The 18,949-nt window shown below is 38.8% G+C and overlaps 1 protein-coding gene and 1 long non-coding RNA gene across 3 annotated transcripts in view; one reads left to right on the forward strand and one right to left on the reverse strand.

The window, feature by feature from the left end:
- LOC5573800 (furin-like protease 2) overlaps window positions 1–18,949 on the reverse strand; it is a 1,094,423-nt gene that overhangs the window by 47,560 nt on the left and 1,027,914 nt on the right. For both annotated transcript variants that reach the window (XM_021848509.1, XM_021848508.1), the window contains exon 10: window positions 10,698–10,854. In XM_021848509.1, coding sequence (XP_021704201.1) covers window positions 10,698–10,854 — 157 coding nt within the window. The remainder of the gene's footprint in view (window positions 1–10,697; window positions 10,855–18,949) is intronic.
- On the forward strand, window positions 15,307–16,447 carry LOC110677643. Its single transcript, XR_002501093.1, has 3 exons — window positions 15,307–15,614; window positions 15,844–16,274; window positions 16,334–16,447. It is a non-coding gene; the product is annotated as an uncharacterized LOC110677643 (long non-coding RNA).

Here is an 18,949-nt window from a genome sequence, read left to right on the forward strand (position 1 = left end):
TGGGAACCCAAGTGATGTCTTTTACGATGGGACGGGTTAATCCGACAACTTCGCTAACCGATTTCCGTTCTCTAGTTGTCGGCCACTGACCGCCACGCCATCGTTGTCCCCACTTCCCAAAACTGGGAGTGTACACTGAAACCTCCATTTACGTTAACTCAATTCACGTTATTCAATTTATTACATAAATGGATTTTTCATGCATTTGATCGATGGCCTTTGTACCTATAGATGTTACCAGAGATATTTCGGAGTTTTATTAATAAAGTTCATTTCCTAGGAGACTGCAACACACATATTCAAGAAGTCCTTTGGCTTTCTTGATTTACCCAAAAACTTCATAGAGTTATAGTAGGGTTAAAGACACCTACACATTAATGCTTCCAGTGGACGGTTATGTCCTTTGAAGGAGGCACCACACTAGACAACAGACTAGCATGCAACGCCAAGTGGAAGAATCGGAAAACGTTCCTGACGAAAAGTTTTCCAGACTGAAGCGGGAATCGAACCCACACTCCTTGACACGATGCGGCCACATGCTTGGTAACACAAACCGCACGGCCACGAAGCCCACAGGGTTACCCAAAGTCTTCATTGTTTAAATAGTCATTGAACTCAAAACTTGGTAGTACCTCACTTCATGAGTCTGTATTGATTTCGACATAGAGTAAAAGCTTCTGAAAAGTTGCTCGTTACGCTTGTAGATCTCTGTACTACAAGTAGTTCTTGTCGTTGAGTTCAAATCCTGATAGAACATAATTAAACAAGTCCGTATAGGTATCAACCTTGTTAATAATCCTCTGAAAGATCACTGGTAGAACTTGTAGATCGGAATCAAAGAAGTTCTTGTATAAACATGAACGGTCGTAAAACTGTAACTTGATATATATTTTCATGAGATCATATGAATATATTTTCATGAGATCATATGAATATATAATATATTGAAAAAATATAAGGCTTCGACAGAACACTAGTTACCAGTGCTGTACAATGTCAAAACTTTGGTAAAATTAAAATGCTTATAGCACCCTTACATTCGAAATATTGCTTCAACAAATATTGCCAACCAACAGTAGTTAAGAAAAGGTCACCGGGGAAAACTTTTGCCGATGATATTTTCACGGGGAAGGATGATATTAGCAATATTCAATTGTCAAAATCAAGTGATATTCATGACATTTAACGGCTCTGCTAGTTACGCTTGTAGATTTGTAGGCTTAGTTCTCACGGAGTTCGTGGCTGTCCTAGAACACCTAGGCAAATTAGCTTAGATTTAACATAGATTTAGACACGCATTGTCAAACAGGTCCTTGTTGGAAGTCTGTTGGATAATAATTCTCAAAGTTTCATACAAACTGAATTTTGAGGGCAAGAATTCCATCTACGTAGCAATCACGTAAATGGAGGTTCCACTGTACGTCGTTCCCCGCTTGACAAACCGCACTCCGTGCTTTCTTCTTCGGTCCGTCCACACACATCCGAAATGACAAGATGGAATTCGATTATTGGACCACTTTCCGAAACTAAGCGAATGCTTCATTTCGCTCCGAAGTGTATTGGTTCCACAAACGAGGGAACTGGAGGAGTAGTACTGTAATTTGGCATGCCCCGGTACAAAAAGGGGCGAAGGCCATCATCGGGATGCAATGTTCCTCGTTCTCATTTCATTAGATTGGAATGGGTGAAAATTGAAACACATCCAATTGGAAGTGCAAACTGGCAATTGCTATTCATTCTCCGAGAAGCACTGGAAGTAGTCCTCGCTCCGACCGACCGCAAGCATCCTTTCCGGCAAAAGGTACTTTTCGTGTTTCTGTCCGATGGTCAAAGCTGGAGCTGCTGCAAGGTGCTACAGATGCTTGGAGCATCCTGAGTCAATAATGTCTGATTAAACTCCACCCGTAACAATGAGCTTCACTCTTCTTCGAAGAGGCCCGACAAAAAGGCTTGTCTGAAGAGTATTTACTGATCGGGTTAAATGCGCCTCTTTTACCTGTTACATGCGAGAATGATGGATGGTTGGGATGCTAAGGTCAGGACCGAACTTGGAAAAGATCCAGCCTCTATTTGAATTATTTAGTGAACAGCTTTTCACATGCTTATTACACTGTAGACATATTTGTGAAAATCCTACAATGAGGAGTATTTTGAGAATCATTTTTAGCAATGAAAGAACCTATAGTTTTCAGTTATTCAGTTATTTTTAGTTCGACCTAGCAACATGTTATGTTGGCTGTAGCAAGTGCTGCTATGCGACAGCTGTCTGACTATCTAGGCAAAAGTGTATAACTTAAAGCAATGCGTACTATAGACAACTACTGAAATACGTTGCATTTACATATTGAATTGAGATATAACCATTTATCCTGAGGTTTCACAATGAGGTTTCCAACAAAGTTATGGCTGGGAAGATCTTACATGAAAAGAGTTCGCAAAACTTTTGCTTATTCCGCACCAATTTCTAATAAACTTCAATTTGCGTGGTAGAGCCAAATTTTTGTAGTATTTGATCATAATTGACATCGTTTGAGTACAGATAAGTAAAAACATCAAAATTGGCATCAGTCTTATAGTTACTTTTCCATGAAAGAATATGTGTATATGGAAGTTATTTCCATAAGCCACACATGTACATTAGGGTGGCCAATAATTATAAAACGACAGAAATCTAAAGGTACACTCCCCAGAAGCTGCTTTGAACATTTCATTGAATCCATCAACTCTAATCGAGGAAGGTGTTGTAGTTAATTCGAATCATTATTCAAAAAAATTATATTAACCCATATTCTTGAACGGAAAAACTTCCAGTTTGTTACAGTCTCTTCTCGATATCCTTCTTGCATTAAGACTTCTGTCAGACACTTGGAGATGAGAGAAGCTGCTAGGAAGGTGTTATGAAGTTCATAAAGTTGCATAAAACAATTCGACGTGAGTCTTCCAGGATTCTTCAGAAATTTGCTAAATCTCTGGTCAGTTAAGCCAATTGATTCATCAGGCAAGACTTCTAAGGAGATGGGGTTTGCCTTTTCGGTTGAGGGTTGACTTCCGGTAAGCAAACGCCCCGATGACCCAAAGCCGGTGATCCGTCGTTGTCGATACTACCCGATGGAGAGTTCTCCGAACGGAGAAATCTCTCCCGAAACCGATAACGTTACGTGTTGTTCTGACTCCGTTGTTGAACCGGTAGAGTGCCGAAGTCGACCTAGCGATTCCGGTTGTAGGATGGCTTCCGGTTCACTGACGCTCCAACGACTCAAGCCGGTGAAACTCTACGTACTACTAGGAATAGTCTCTGACGGTGGATCTATCCTACTCCGATGAAGACGTAAATCATTACCGGTTCTGAAAGATGCTTTGCAGAACATTACAAAGATATTCGGTGACCCGGATTCTGTGTAGGACTGCGGTGGTAGCCTTCCAACGTTAGGGATACCATCTGGACCGGGAGCCTTGTTCAGCTTCAATCCTTTCGCAACCGTTAACAGCTCGGTGTTAGAAACTTGGATGACGGCATTTTCTTCACCTTCGTCAGCATACGGTGTAGATGGTCACGCGATGGGAGCATGCGTAGGAAAGAGACCGCCCACCATCAACTTCAGTTTATCGGGGCACATTTCTGCTGGTGTTACTGGGTTCTTGATCTTCACTACTCGATAGGCGTTACCCCAGGGATTTGCGTCAGCTTCCCGCCACAACTCCTTGTAGCAGTTCGAATTAATCGTCGCTATCTCCCGTTTGAACGCGGCTCTGGCCAGCCGGTTGGTCACCTTACGCTCTTCCGTGTTGGCATCCGATTTAGCTCTCTGCACGCGTCATCTGGCATTTAAGCAGGCTGCACGGAGCGTACTAAGTCTGTCGTTCCACCTGTACGCCGCTGATTTCTTGGCTTTAATTTTCTCAACATAGTTGCGTCACACGCTCTCGCCAACGCTTCTGTCACCTCTAGTGCATTTATGTTTGGAACGTCGTTTTTTACTCGGAGTGCTTCGACAAAAAGACCCTTGTGGAAATCCTTAATCGTCCACCAACGTCCTCCATTCCTCCTCTGCTATACTGCACAACTTCTCTGGCCAACGCAGTAGTGGATGACCTGATGGTCACTATGGGTGTATTCTTCGCTAACTCTCCAGTTTATATTGCTGATCAGCGACGGGCTGCAGAACGTTATGTCGATGATGGATTCCCTACCGTCTTTGCGAAATGTGCTAGCGAGACCGTCGTTGCACAGCCTTACGTCGAGCTTCACTAAAGCTTCCAGCAAACTGTGCCCTCTCGCGTTGGTCAGTCTGCTACTCCACTCCACGGCCCAAGCATTGCAGTAACCTCCGATGATTACCGGCGTACGACCGATCAGCTTGTCGGTTGGCACATCCAACATCTGGGTGTGCTGCTCGAGTGTCCACCTCGAAGATTCCGTTAATGTTGACAACCACGAAACTCTCGTGAGAGCGTTCGATTACTTCTTGGATCAGCCCATGACTTGGATTGCCTTCGTTTCTGCTCTGTCTGCTACCCAATTGCCGTTATCGGGAGGAACTTGATAAATTCTGCAATGATTGCAACTTCGCACTTTGTTTCCGTTGTCGACTGCCACAACAGTTGTTGTGCGGCGTCACAATGATTGAGATTCACCTGCGTTATATTCATCATCATTACTGACCTGACTTCGCCTTCTGATTTTTGCGGCATTTGAAGCCAACCGTCGTATTGGACCTGTCCGGGGTTTTGCAGTTTATTTCCTGGTGGCCGAAATCCATGCATCTGAAGCATCTCTCCATCGAATTTTCCAGAGTTCGTTTGTACATTTTGGTTTCGTCCCGTATACTCGTACAAAGTAAATCGAATCAATCCGCAGCAGCTGCCAAACCAACAAAGCGTGTCAAAAGCGGTCAGACAGATCATCCCACCTTGACCTTACCAGCCTCGAGTTTTTTAGCTACTTCGACTGGTATTCGGACCGTAGATATTCGCATCCCCCGGTACGCTTTCCACAGCCGGATGAACTGCGGTCCTTCTTCCAAATTGCATTGAGACAATAGTGAACCCCTCACGTTGTCTTCTGTTGTGATCTCGTTCAGTTTTCTACACTTGATCACTGCCTCCTGGGATAAGGCCTACACTTGCCTTGTTGCCCAGCGACTTCACGACGATATCCCGGCTGGACGAACTCTTGATTGACCGATCTTTTTTGAGTTCAAAGAGCATATATCCTTTCTGGGTGCGCCTCATCACGTTTTCACCCAGCTCCTTCAGCTCTGGATCCTCCCTCATTCTCCTGAGAATCGCCGCGTAGGCTGTCTTGTCGCTTGCCTCAATAACAAGAGCATCGTACTTGAACCCTTCACGAGGTGACCGTCGTTTTTATTTCTTCTTTGGTTCCGTTCTTTTTCTCTTTCTCTCCTTACGTGCTGCATTCTTCTCTTTCTGGCTTTTCACAGTGCGCCATTCGCGCCGTTATTCTGCTCACTGACGCACTCAGCTTCGTTTCTCTGCTTTGTGCGATCTTCCTGTTCTTCTGGTGTATCCCTCGTTCTTTTCTCCGAGCGGGTGGTCGGATTGCTCTTAGGCGTCTCCTGTGAAACGGCTGTTGCATACACCGGGATCAATGCCTTTTCGGCTTTTTCCGCTCTAATCCGAAATTCCTTCATTCCGCGTTCTGCGATAGTAACGGGGGACTTAATGCTCGTGACAAGCTGCTTGATCCTGAGGTAGACATTGTTTTTGGTCTTGACGAACCAATTGAGTTTTTTGACCTTCCTCTATACTTCGACAATTCCGTCTTCTTATGCCGCCGGTCGTCTTAAACAGTGCTACTCGCCGACTTTGGTGTGAACGCTTGACTCAGGAAGCCTGCATCCCGCTGGTTTCCAGGTGACTCACTCGGTATGCTGCATCTGCTAGTGCTGGCTGCAGAGGCGCATCCACGTTCGAAACCATGGGTAGGACAAACATTGGAAAATACGTTGTGCACAGTGAAGCTAAGAAAAATTTTTACCCTATGGATTCCCAAGCATGAAATTGAAAGTTACTATATTTAAGGGTCTCAAACGCAAAGGATATCAGTTGTTACCACAAGACTTAGATAGCTTTCAGTGTTGACAATGCTGATAGTAACTGGTTTCCTCAGAAATAAGATATTAAATACCTGTTGTCGAAAACTACAGACCTAAAAAGAATTAAAAAGAGGTCTAAAAGAGATCAAACAGGAAGTAAGAGAACAAATCCTAATAGGAGCGAAGACAATTTAAAAAAAAGACGAAGAAATAATACTTTAATTCTTTATGTCATCAGAGCAGATATTGCTCTAAGATCTACGACTTTCTTGAAAATTTCTCGTGACATTACTACAAGTATTACTGCTGTTATGTGTTAATTCATGATTTGCTATACGAATTTCATCAGATATTTTTTCAGGTATGTCACTTCGGAAATTTATGAAGCTGTACTAGCTATTATTTCCCAAGGAATTTCTCCACGAATATTCCTAGGGAATATGTCCAAGAATTTTGCTAAGGATGTCTCAAAAATTCAGTCAAGTTTCCTGGTTAAGACATTTTCTAAAATTAAATCAATTACTTCTCCTGAAATGCCTACAGGAATTTCTAGGGATGTCTTTTAAAATTGTCTTTCAGGATTCATATAAGAATTCAACTATAAATTTATCTTAAGATACTTCCAGCAAGAGCTCCAGAGATTCCTTCTAAGATTTATACAGAAATTCCTGCACTAATTCTATGAAATTTTCTCAAGTAAGTCTTGAAAGTTTTTTTTTTTGATAATTCTACCAGGAATGTCTCAAAGGAAAGGCCAAGAATTTTTTTCTGAAAAATAAATCTGTAAGGTATATTTGAAAACAATCTAAAGTAACCTCTGATAAAACCTATGTATGTTATAAAGTCATCCTTAATGAACAAGGACCACTGAAAAAACTCCTGGACTCTCGAGGAAGTTTAAGAAGATTTTATATACAATTTGCTGAGACAATAAAAAATAAAAAATCAATCATATCTCAGGATAATATTTCGCAGGATTTTGAAAAGGAATTTTTCGAAAAACTTTGGACAGAATCTCGAAAGAATTTTGTTCAGGAAGGGTTGGAGAAATTATTGGGAAAATTACTGTCGTATTTACTGGTGTAAAAACTTAAATAACGTTAATATTTGGATTTGATACTGGAGAAATTTCTAGAAAAAAAAAATTGTTCTGAGAAACCCTTAAGGGATTCCTGGGTTCCTGGGCGGATACGTGAATGATTTCTAGAAGAAATCCACATGAACAGGCGGAAAAACTCTTGCAGGGTTACTTGAACAGGGTTTTTTTTTCAAAAACTCAAGAATAAACCTTTGTGGAAATCCTTGGGAGAAATGCAGTGGAAATCTTTGAAGGATCTCCTACAATAACAACTGGAGAATTCGGTTGAAGGATTAGTGAAAAAAAAACTGGAGTAGATTTTGGGATAGTTTGAAAAAAAAAATATTACCTGAGAAAATTACTGGAGGCAGTAGCTATGGTTATCGTGAATTTCCAGCAGCAAATTTTAGAGAAATTCTAAGCATGCTTTGAAAAACCCACTGGCGAAAATTCTGGAAAATTGGCAGTGAAATCTCTAGAAGAATTTCAGGAGAATTCCCTCTCAGAGACCCTGAAAGTATTCGTAATAAAATTACTATGATAATTTCTGAAGTTTTTCCTCGGGGAGTTTGAAACGAAATTCTTGAAGAGCCTGTTGATTGTGTTGAACCAACAATTTTGCATCGGAGTTCAGTGCAAGCAGAATAAGGAAAAAAACTAAGAATAAGAAAAAAAAGACCATTTTGGTTAAATCAGAGACTTTAGATACCTTCCATTGAAGTAGAAACTGCATTGAGGCGGAGTTTGCCTTCATTGAAATGTGTATGCATCATGATTTCTGCTCATTCATCTCACGGTTTCGAATTATTGAAAATCAGTTGGTTTTACGTACACAAAGCTGACAAGTATCAGCATACTTTCGACATACTTTTACGTGATACTTTTTCTAATAGATATAAACCAGGACTGAGATTTATTACTTTGAAATTAGGATCCATATTTCCATCATGCCTGCTAAAATGAACGATTAGCTACTAAGCCTTTAAATACAGACCAGAAAATATCAGAATAAAATAATTTGAGAAACCATTTTTCCAGAATAAACTAAGAACTACTTCCAGAAATTTCTACGGTAATGCTGAATCAAAAGAAGAACTTCTTGACATTTTGGGAGTTCTGTAAGAATGCTTCTGAAAATCGTCAAGAGATTCAGCCATTGTTTGATAGATTATATCAAGATTGATGGCACGTTAAGACTCGTTAGTATCACCACACTCGTGCTTTATGTTACACGATGCGACTGGTCTTAAATTAATCCATAGCTCCTTCCAAATAATTCTCTATGGATGTTTCAAAAACTTCTCATGAATTACTTCCAGGAATGCTCATGAAAATTTGTCCCAGAACAGGTCGGTGATATTTTTAATCATCCATTGATTCAATCAGAAATGCCATAGAGAATCGCTCCATTAGTTTTTCTAACGATTACAGAAGATACTTGTAACAATCCTTACAGTTATTTTTCCAAGGTTTTTGCAATAGGTATTCCCAAAAAAAAAATATTTCTCAAGCTTTCTACTGATCTTGTTTTGTGCTGAGCGCCATTGTCCGTCGTGTAAAATCTAAGCATTTCGTTCCGGTTCATGCTATCCTGAGCTTCAGCTATCACACTTTTTTATGCTGCCTTTGCTTTCTGCGGTTAATTCGCTTTTCTTCAGCTCTCGCTGCCCTTTACCGCTCTCTGTTCTGTCGGGTACCGGCCACAAGCATATGGCTTCAGGCGACATTCTTCATGTCTGTCACTCTCTGGCACTCTTTATAGGGACGTTCCGATATTGCGAAGTATCGATATTTGATTCGATACGATTATCGAATCGAAGTATCGATACCACCGATATGTTGAATGAAAATATCGATATATCGCAATATCATTTGATATATTTGAAACGCGCAATATTCTTGTATCGTTAAGTTTACTGACGTTGAGTTTCCTACGATTCGCAAACAATTATTTGAACCCTCAATATTACTGGAATTTTGATCGATACGAATAACTATTTTTACGATACATCATATAACAATGGGTCACATACATGCCCTGATTCGGTACTCGCCACATAGTATCGCATTTACGCTAGTATTTATGCACGAAAATCGCTAAAAGGTAACGCGAAAAATATTGGTATGGCGAAATGCATCTAACGAATTATTTCTCAAAATTGGGAACTATTTTCGAAAAAATATTTGGTACCGGTTGTACAAAATGATAATGACTATCACGTCTACCAAATATTTTTTCGATTAAAGCTTTCATTTAAGAGATATTTGAAGTTAGATGCCTTTCCCCATATAAAATGAAACTAGAAAACTTCTGCTGATCAACTGTGGGCAAGAGCAAAGCAGGTAATCCATTGGTATGTGAACTGCTTTCAAATATTTAGAAATTAATTGTTTTACGAGAAAACCTTACAATTGTCATCCAAATATTGGTTTACGATATATCGGAAGGAAATATCGATACCACCGATATATTGAATAGAAAATATCAATACCAAAATATCGAAAGCAAAATATCTATATTCCGATATGTCGGAAGTATCGGAACGTCTCTAACTCTTTATTGTTAGTCAGTTTAGTCTTTGTCGTTTATCAGAGGCAATCACTTCAATCACCGTTGAAGGCAAAAAAGAAGAATGAACAGGTTTTTCACCATTTGTCAAAATTACGCACTTGATGTTTGGTCAAGTGGTCCAGAAGTGCTCGATTTTGTGCGAATCGAATTTTGTTTAACATCGTTTAAACGTGTAATGAAATGAAAAAAAAACAGTAAATGTCACATGATTACACACTGGATTGAAAAAAAAATACACTAATTCTAATTTGAATGATTCGCCCTCATTTGTTTGGAATTTGGCATTCCGCATTCTTATAAATATTTATTAAATCATGTGAATTATAAGCGTGCTATCACTGTTAGAGCCAACCCTGATTAAAAGCCAAGAAAAACTACTTCATCTTCTTTTGTTCTATCTAGCTGGGAAGCAGAAAAATAGTTTTATTCTAACAAGTTCCGATAGAGGGACACCCAGGCGAGGAAGTAAGATTCACCTGTGATGCGACGTATGCTGGAAAGGCGACGGATGTGAAACAAAACAAGTGTTCCTCTAGCTGGCTTTTGAGCGTATTAGGACAAGAGGAGTTCACCCCAAGGATGCCTATGAAGTTCCAAGTGAGTGGAGATTAAGTGGACTATTTTGTCCCAGTTGCTGCTTTTGTATTCATGAGCCAAAAGAGACCCTTCCCCGGTGGATGGAAATTTCCTGAAAATCAGCAGGTTTTTGATGTTGGTAAAGTAAATCATGGGAATTAATCTTCGGAAGCTTTGGGTATTGCGTAAGTTTTTCGACAACTACGATGAGAATGTTCTTTCTGAGAATTGGTGTTTATCGGCTTTCGAAAGGTTGTTTGAGTATTTCTCCTAGTGAATTTTTCATCAAATGGGCCAGGCCAATAGGAAGAAACTCCCATTCAAACGAGAAACCACTCGGCAAGCACTTGTGGTACAATGTCTTATTCCGTTTGTGGTTCAGAAAAAGGTCCCTCCCCCTCTGCCCGCTACTTACTTGTAGTCTTCGGTTTCATAGGTGTTCTTCGGGCAGGCCGAGTAGCATTTGTGCTCATGCATAACTAAATGATGATCACAGCTGGTACAGTAGTCCGGTCGGTCCTGACAGGATGCACAGTTGGCTTCGCATGGCACACACGTGCGGTTGTCGTAATCTGGAAAGAAATGGAACAAATGATAATTAAACATGATTGCACTGCGGGGCAAAACTATGCTGATTGTATTGATTTATTTATTTGCGAGATGATCGATCCTTGTGCAGTACAATGCAATCCAGAATCAAAGAAAAATGTTTTATCTTTATTAACTAGTCCCCCCTAGCTAGTTCATATTGGATCAAAGAGACACAATTAATTAGATTTTGATTAAAAGCAGTGCGAAATTTTGATAAGGTCATAAGAAAACAGTTTCTGGTTTGCAGTTTAAAAACAGTTTATGAGTATATTTCCTGAGTGACATTATTCTTCTTGGGATTACGTCTTCACTAAGAAATAGTCTGCTGTCCAGCTTACTGTTCAATGAGCACTTCCACAGTTATTAACTGAAAGCTTTCTTTGTCCAAGTTGCCATTTTCGCATTCGTATATTGTGTGGCAGGTACGATGATACTCTATACCCAGGGAAGTCAAGAAAATTTCCTTTACGAAAAAATCCTGGACCGACCGAGAATCAAAGCCAGACACCTTCAGCATGGCTTTGTTTTGAAACCACGGACTCTAACCACTCGGCTAAGGAAGGGCCCTTGTGTATTTAAATACTGTATCAGAATTATTGCAGTAACTGAGCTGTTGATATTTATATCCATCCACGTTCAGCTAACGGTATGCCTTGGTGTTGATTCTGGGCTATAAGAATCCATAAATCATTAATCATCCTAATCTTGCTCATATACTTGGCAGCATGCTGTTAGCTGCTGAAAGTGGTTTCAGTGTTGTGTTGCTCTGTTTCCAAAAACTGGGTTAAACTATGCCAAGTGTGCCCAAAACTAGTTTATACTCCAGACAATCGAAGACATTCAGTCATGGTCGGATCGTTTGGAAGGTGGTACGCGCTTTTGGTGCTATTCCTAGTGCCCGGCGAATTTGTGGCTGCAGATGATAGCTTCGAAAGCACAATTCAGTATGCAGTTTTCAATAGGTAATTTTAACGTGAATATTCACCGTTATGAATCGATTTTCAATCCTATGTTTCGAAACATTTCAGAGAATCGCAAAAATTGCACTATTTGACGGAAAACGATTCAACTTTTGCGGAAAATGGCTGCAAACCAAATGAACCATTTGCGATAGTGATACATGGATGGCGAGATGGTCCCACCAAGGATTGGGTTCTGGACATGCTTTCGAATCTAACGGTTCATCGCAAGGGATGCATTATGTTCATGAATTATGGAAACGACAGCCAATCGTCGAACTACTTTCGGGATCTGTATCCAAATTTTGATCTTCTGGCGAGTTCTTTGACGCGGCATCTTCGACGGCTGGAAGCCGTGGGATTTGATCCGGATGCTGGATATTTGTTTGGATTCAGTTTCGGTGCCAATCTGGCGTTAGAAGCTGGCCGGAGATTTGGTTTGTAGCGGATTGGACGAATCGATGGTAAGCAAGTGTCGCATTTCAGAAGTTTCTACAATTTCATCTTCGTTGATTATTTTTTAGTGTGTGAACCAACCGGAGTGCGATTTGACAAAGACAAGCGGTACTTCCTGTTGGATCCAAAACTGGCCGCAAAACATGTCCAGTGCATTCACACCAGTAACAATTTTGGAACGCAACGACGGGATTGTCACGTCAGCTGGAGTATGGGCGTATGTGGAAGGGAACAATCGGCAGCGGGTCCGTTTCCAAAAGGATCACACGGGCTGTGTCCGTACTTTTACAATAGTGCTTTCACGCATCGTTTCTACGCCGTTCCGATGCCAAGAAACTGCAAATCGAACCGATTCGCTCCGAATTGGCCGCTGGGGTTCCGGATGGGATACTTTTGCGAAATGGAGAGTTCTAGGTAACGGTTTTTACGTGAATTAATTAAATTTTTAGACTGATGTTTTCTTTATTTACAGCAAGGTCTACGGTGAGCTGTTTGCCGTGACGACAAAAAAGTTTCCGTATACCAACGAAACACTGCCGTAATTTAGAAAGGATTATGTATATTGAAGAACGTAATAAAGAAATCATGAATAATTTGAAGTAATGCTGTGTGATTACGGCAATGATACTTCGTAAATCTCCCACCTACAAAATTTTAGAGACCCTAGCTGAAAGAATTGACGCATAAAATAAGATAAAGTTTTTTTTCAGCTGAATACTGATTTGTCTCAAATTCAAAACATTCCGAACAGTGACTTTTTCAAAGGCAAAAATTGCTGCTTTCACAACTTTTAAATGAGAATATGAGTAATGTTCAAAATTTGAGACGAAACGGTATGTCGCCGGGATGGTTTCATTGCAATCTAATAAAAATATATTCAAAAATTTATCTGATTTAAGCATAGGTTTCTTATTAATTCTTCGAAAAATATTTCCAAGAATTCGCACAAAAAATTTATTTGTACAAATATTTTTTGTAGGCAATTCAATTCCGAGCAATTTATTTAAGAATTTATCCAGTAATTGCTTCAGCGATTGCTGCAAAATACTCTTTTTGAGTTTCCATTAGAAACGGCTTCAGGGTTTCTTTTCAGTGAAATAACACCAACGATTATTTCTAGATTTCACCAGCAATTTATCCAAGACTTTTATTTGAAAAAGTTTCCTAGAATCACTAATATTCGCGAAGTATTTATGAACTTTGATGGATTGTAGGAACTCATTCATCAAGTCCTACTCCATTTCTAAGTCATTATCATTTTTTATACACAGACATTTTATACTGTTTTGCCGTTAATTCTTCTGTAGATGTCCTCTCGTGCTTTTTAAGAATAAGCAAGGAGAATGGGAGGCGATTCCTGGAAAATTCTTCAAGGTTTTAATCAATGAATTCCTACAATGAATTCTATTCTTTACACCTATTAAATCAGTGCTTCCCAGCCTTTTTGAAGTTGCAGCCCCCTTTCAAGTTCTACAAACAATCCGCGGACCCCTTAAAATTATTATTTAATTTTATCAAACTGGCTTTTCGCCCTTGATTAATTCGTCAAAATAATTCCTTCAAATGTAAGCTCATGGAAAATTATGGAAACAATTGATGTATACATTTTTTTTTAGAAACAAATGAAGCTACAAAAAGTATAAAATTGTGTTAACTACAATTATTTCAAAAAGAAATCTTTCAAAGTTTTCCTCTGTAGTTCAAAGATGAAATTAAAAAATCTGCCAAGAAATCTATTTGTAAAGACAGGAAAAATCTGCCAGATATCACGGAGTAAATCAATAGACATCCTAACCAGGCAATTTAAAGGTTAGGTCTGAAATCTGGCCAAGAATCTGATAAATATCTTCCTTAGAGTCTGTTTAGGAATATCTCAAAGGGTCTTGTCCAACTTCTTCAAAAGTTTTTGCCGAGACTCCTACGAAAAAATCCCAAAAGCAAATCGTGTAATTATTTCCCTGGAATTAATTTAAAGTTGCCTCAATAATGATTAAAAAGTTTCCAAAGTTGGGAAGATTTATTCGATCCAGAAATCTTCCACAATTTCATTGCCAAGTAAGTTTCAGTAGATATTGTTAGTAATTCAACAAGAAAGTTGCTAATGGACTTTATGCCTCATTGTAAACAGTGGAAAGACTCCATAGAAAATCGCCAGGAACTGAAAATTTAACCCTCCATATGTTTTTTTAAAAATACACTACACGTTAATGCTTCCAGTAGGCTATTTGCCCTTTGAAGGAAGCACCACACTAGACAACGGACTATTATGTTTATAACAGTCCTTATGATGGAAAAATAGTTCTATAAAGTTTTCAGCCATTTTAGTGAGGATTTAAAAGTGGCCCAAAAATGATAATTTATATGAAAAAGCAAAAATAAAAATTCTTATACAAGTAGAATTGTTATACCCATGTTAATGCAAGCATGAATGATGAAACCGTAATCTGGGGGCAAATTGATCACTTTTTTACCAGTTTTTGTTGTGTTATCCTTGGGAATTCAAATATTGTCAAATAAATTTCGACAAAATCAGTACTTTATTGATCTTTATCAGTTTATGTAATCGACTTTTCATGAAATAATATTTAACATATCATAAAAATAGTTTTAATATCAGATGATTGAAACGACACACTGGGGCGAAATTGATCACCATATAACAAAGCAGGTTAAAGATTGAAAAATGTCCGTATCTACTAAATTTAGGTTTCCTGAATTTGAAAATGATGTCAAAATTCTTACAACTCGAGTTTTTGATCATTTTATTGCAAAATTAAACTTTGAAAATCTGCATTATACGCCTAAATGTAGGCAATTTCCCTTAAAATAAGCACATTTTTTTTTAGAATAAACGGTTTTATGAGAAAAAAAACTATACTTGCTATGCTGTATGATATCATTAATCACTCAAAGTTGACATTTAGGCATAGCACCAGTGGATTGTTTAGCACCGACATTTCCAACGGTATTGCTTACACCTTCAAAAAGTGTGAATATTTCTTTGCTAAACTGTGCCTAATGTAATGTTCTGTCAAAAGTCTTTAGAGTGCTTTCGGTAAAATCGATATGTATAAGTCTCCAACGAGATGAACTGAATAAAGTAGTTATTCGAGCTTGAGCCGTGATCAAGAGCGGAGTCAAATCTTTAAGTGTTTTATTATAAATCGCATTATCACAAAGAAGTTTAATACAATTAATAAGTTTATTTAGTCTAAGAGGGGATTATTATAAGTGATATTTAGTGAACTTTACAGTGGCGACGAGAAAGTGAAACGAATCCACAGATAGTGCCCCAGCTCAGACGGAAATTTCCAGTGTGAGCTACGGTAAGTAGTTTGTAGAGCAGATATTGAGTCGAACAGTGAACTTGTAAGCGGAGTTGCTAGAGTATCTGTTGAGCATATCTGTGACTACAGGATCCATTGTAAAAAAAAAGCGTTTCCAGCTAGTGAAATTTTGAATACCTATTGAAATTGTGAAATTTATCATTATTTCAGGATCTATTGTTTTACTATAGCGTGGCATCTAATCTCCATTTTGAAACTTTTTTCACAGTCATCATCATTAATCGATCGACATTTTGTCCGTCGGTGCCTTCTGTACAGATCCGAGAAGTGTGAAGGAAGCAGTGAGAGGAGAGAAGTTTATGCAGAATCCATGAGCTGCGACTGCGAGCAATTCTAAGTGAGACATCATTGGATAGGAGAGGAGAGCGTATATGAAAAGATCAGTGAGCGAAGTGCATGCCGGTTAGCTGAGCAAGGTGCATGAGAACTTGTGTCAGCAAGGTCGAATCGGATAGTAGATCGAACGGAGTGTAAAAGCTACCTCCAGCGCGAAAGAGAAGAGAGAGAGACAAGCAAAACAGCAGAGCAGAAACAACAGAGGAGAAGACGACCACTGCGAGATTTTCGGCGGTGAGACTGAGTAGTGAGTCGAGTGAGAAATTGCATTCGCAACGTTTGAGTGAGTGTCCAGCATCTAACGTGAGTAAACACCTTTCATTTTCTCATTGGTAGCTTACAGAGTGCATTTGTGCATACAGGTCGATACGAAATGTCGGTACCAGGTATGATTGGGACCATTGATCATTACCATACGGGTAAATCGTTTAGTAATTATGTAGAGCGTTTCGAAATTATGTGTAAATTGAATAAAGTTAAACCGGATGAGAAGAAACAGTGGTTTATTTCACTAAGCGGTGATGATGTTTTCGATGAGATTAAATTGCTATTTCCCAAGAAAGATGTTAACGATTTGGATTATGATGAAATGATAAACAAGCTTAAATGTCGGTTTGATAAAACTGAACCAGCTCTCATGCATAGATACAAGTTTTATAACAAATATCAAGGACACGCAGAAAGTGCTGAGAATTTTGTTCTGGCGGTAAAGTTGTTAGCGGAAAGCTGTAATTTCAAAGAATTTAAAGATGAAGCGATGAGAGATAGGCTGATTATAGGTCTCCGTGACAAGAAATTGCAGCGTAAAATTCTTATGGAAGATGAGATAACGGTTGATGCGGTAGAGAAATTGATTATAACTCACGAAGAAGCAGGAGAGAGAACTAAGGAAATTGTTGATCCGAACGACGCCGGTGCGATTTTATCCGTGAAAAATCGACTAGGTCAAAAGCATGAAGAATATAATAGCAGAAGGTTAGGTAGATTTCGTTCTAGGAGCAGAAGTAGAGATCGATCTGATAGTCGCTCCAGAAGTAGAGATAGAGGCACTGGTTTTTATCGTAGTGGCCGTGAACGTGAGTGGAATGGACACAGCAAGGCCGTATGTAATCATTGCAAACGTGTAGGGCATATAAAGAAAAACTGTTGGTTTCTTAACAAAAATTCAGTTAAATTCGTGAAACAGGAAGAATCAGTGACCGAATCAGTGCCGTTTGACAAATTTAACAGAATTCGTATCGATGATGCCAGTGATAATTCTGATATAGAATGTTTGAAAATCGGAGCAATAAATAACGTTAGCGAGCCTTGTTTAGTCAAAGCAGTAGTTCAAGGTCACGAGATTGTTTTAGAAATCGATACAGGTTCCGCGGTGTCAGTAATAAGTCAAATGATGTATAAAAAACTATTTCGTTCTTTTACATTGGATCAGTGTAATAAAAGATTGGTAGTCGTTAACGGATCAAGGCTAATAGTATCAGGTTAGCTACAGGTTGAAGTTCAACTGAATGGACTAAGAAGCTCAAAGAAGATGATCATTTTGAAAAGCGACAAGGATTTTACACCTCTTTTAGGACGAGATTGGTTGGAGACCTTTTACCCAGAATGGAAGGCACAGTTTCTGAATCCTGCAATCATCAACCATCTTGGAATTGAGAGATTACGCGAAAATGCAATAGGTAATATTCAACAAAAATTCATAAAAGTATTCAGTAAGGACTTTTCTGAGCCAATTAAGGGGTTTAAAGCTAATTTAACTCTTAAATCAGAAAAACCTATTTTTAAACGTGCTTATCAGGTTCCATACAAGCTTAAAGAAAAGTTTTTAGATCATTTAAACATGCTTGAAGAACAAGGTGTAATATCTCCAACCAATGCTAGTGAATGGGCATCTCCAATAATCGCAATTCTGAAGAAAGATGGGGAAATACGTATGGTTATAGATTGCAAGGTTTCTTTAAATAAAGTTATAATTCCAGACACATACCCTTTGCCACTCGCTCAAGATATTTTTGCGTCGTTGGCAGGTAGTAAAGTATTCTGTTCATTGGATTTAACGGGAGCATATACACAACTTGAGCTAACCGATCGTTCAAAAAAATTTGTTGTAATCAATACGATTAAAGGTCTCTACACTTTCAATCGTTTACCGCAAGGAGCCTCCTCTAGCGCGGCCTTATTTCAGCAGGTCATGGACCAGGTCCTAAAAGGACTTGAAGGTGTCTGTTGTTACCTAGATGACGTCCTGATAGCAGGGAAAACATTTGAAGAATGCTATGACAAATTAGTTCAAGTTCTGGAAAGACTTGCTAATGCAAATATTCGTGTAAATTTTAAAAAGTGTAAATTATTTGTAGAATCTTTAGCATATTTAGGCCACTTGGTTACAAAAGATGGTTTGTTGCCCTCTCCTGAAAAATTATCAACAATAGAGAAAGCTAAAACGCCACAAAATGAGACTGAACTTAAAGCGTACTTAGGACTCATTAATTATTACAATAAATTTATACCCAATATGTCAACTAAATTAAGATGTATATACAACCTTCTAAAAAAAGATGAAAAATTTATATGGACCAAAGAATGTGAAGAGTCTTTTCAACAAAGCAAAAGAAGTTTGTTGTCTGCTAACATACTGGATTTTTATGACCCTTCCAAACCTTTAGTAGTGGTTACGGATGCTTCTTCATATGGTTTAGGAGGCGTTTTGGCACAAATAACAGATGGAACTGAAAAACCAATCTGCTTCACATCTTTTTCCTTAAACAATGCTCAGAAAAAGTATCCTATCCTGCATCTTGAGGCTTTGGCACTTGTTTGCGTAATCAAAAAGTTCCACAAGTTTTTATTCGGTCAAAAGTTTAAAGTGTATACGGATCACAAGCCTCTCATAGGGATTTTTGGTAAAGAGGGCAAGCAATCGGTTTATGTCACAAGATTGCAAAGGTACATAATGGAGCTCTCTATTTACAATTTCG

The sequence above is a fragment of the Aedes aegypti genome, chromosome 3 (genome assembly GCF_002204515.2).
Source record: "Aedes aegypti strain LVP_AGWG chromosome 3, AaegL5.0 Primary Assembly, whole genome shotgun sequence".
NCBI classification, from domain to species: domain Eukaryota; kingdom Metazoa; phylum Arthropoda; class Insecta; order Diptera; family Culicidae; genus Aedes; species Aedes aegypti.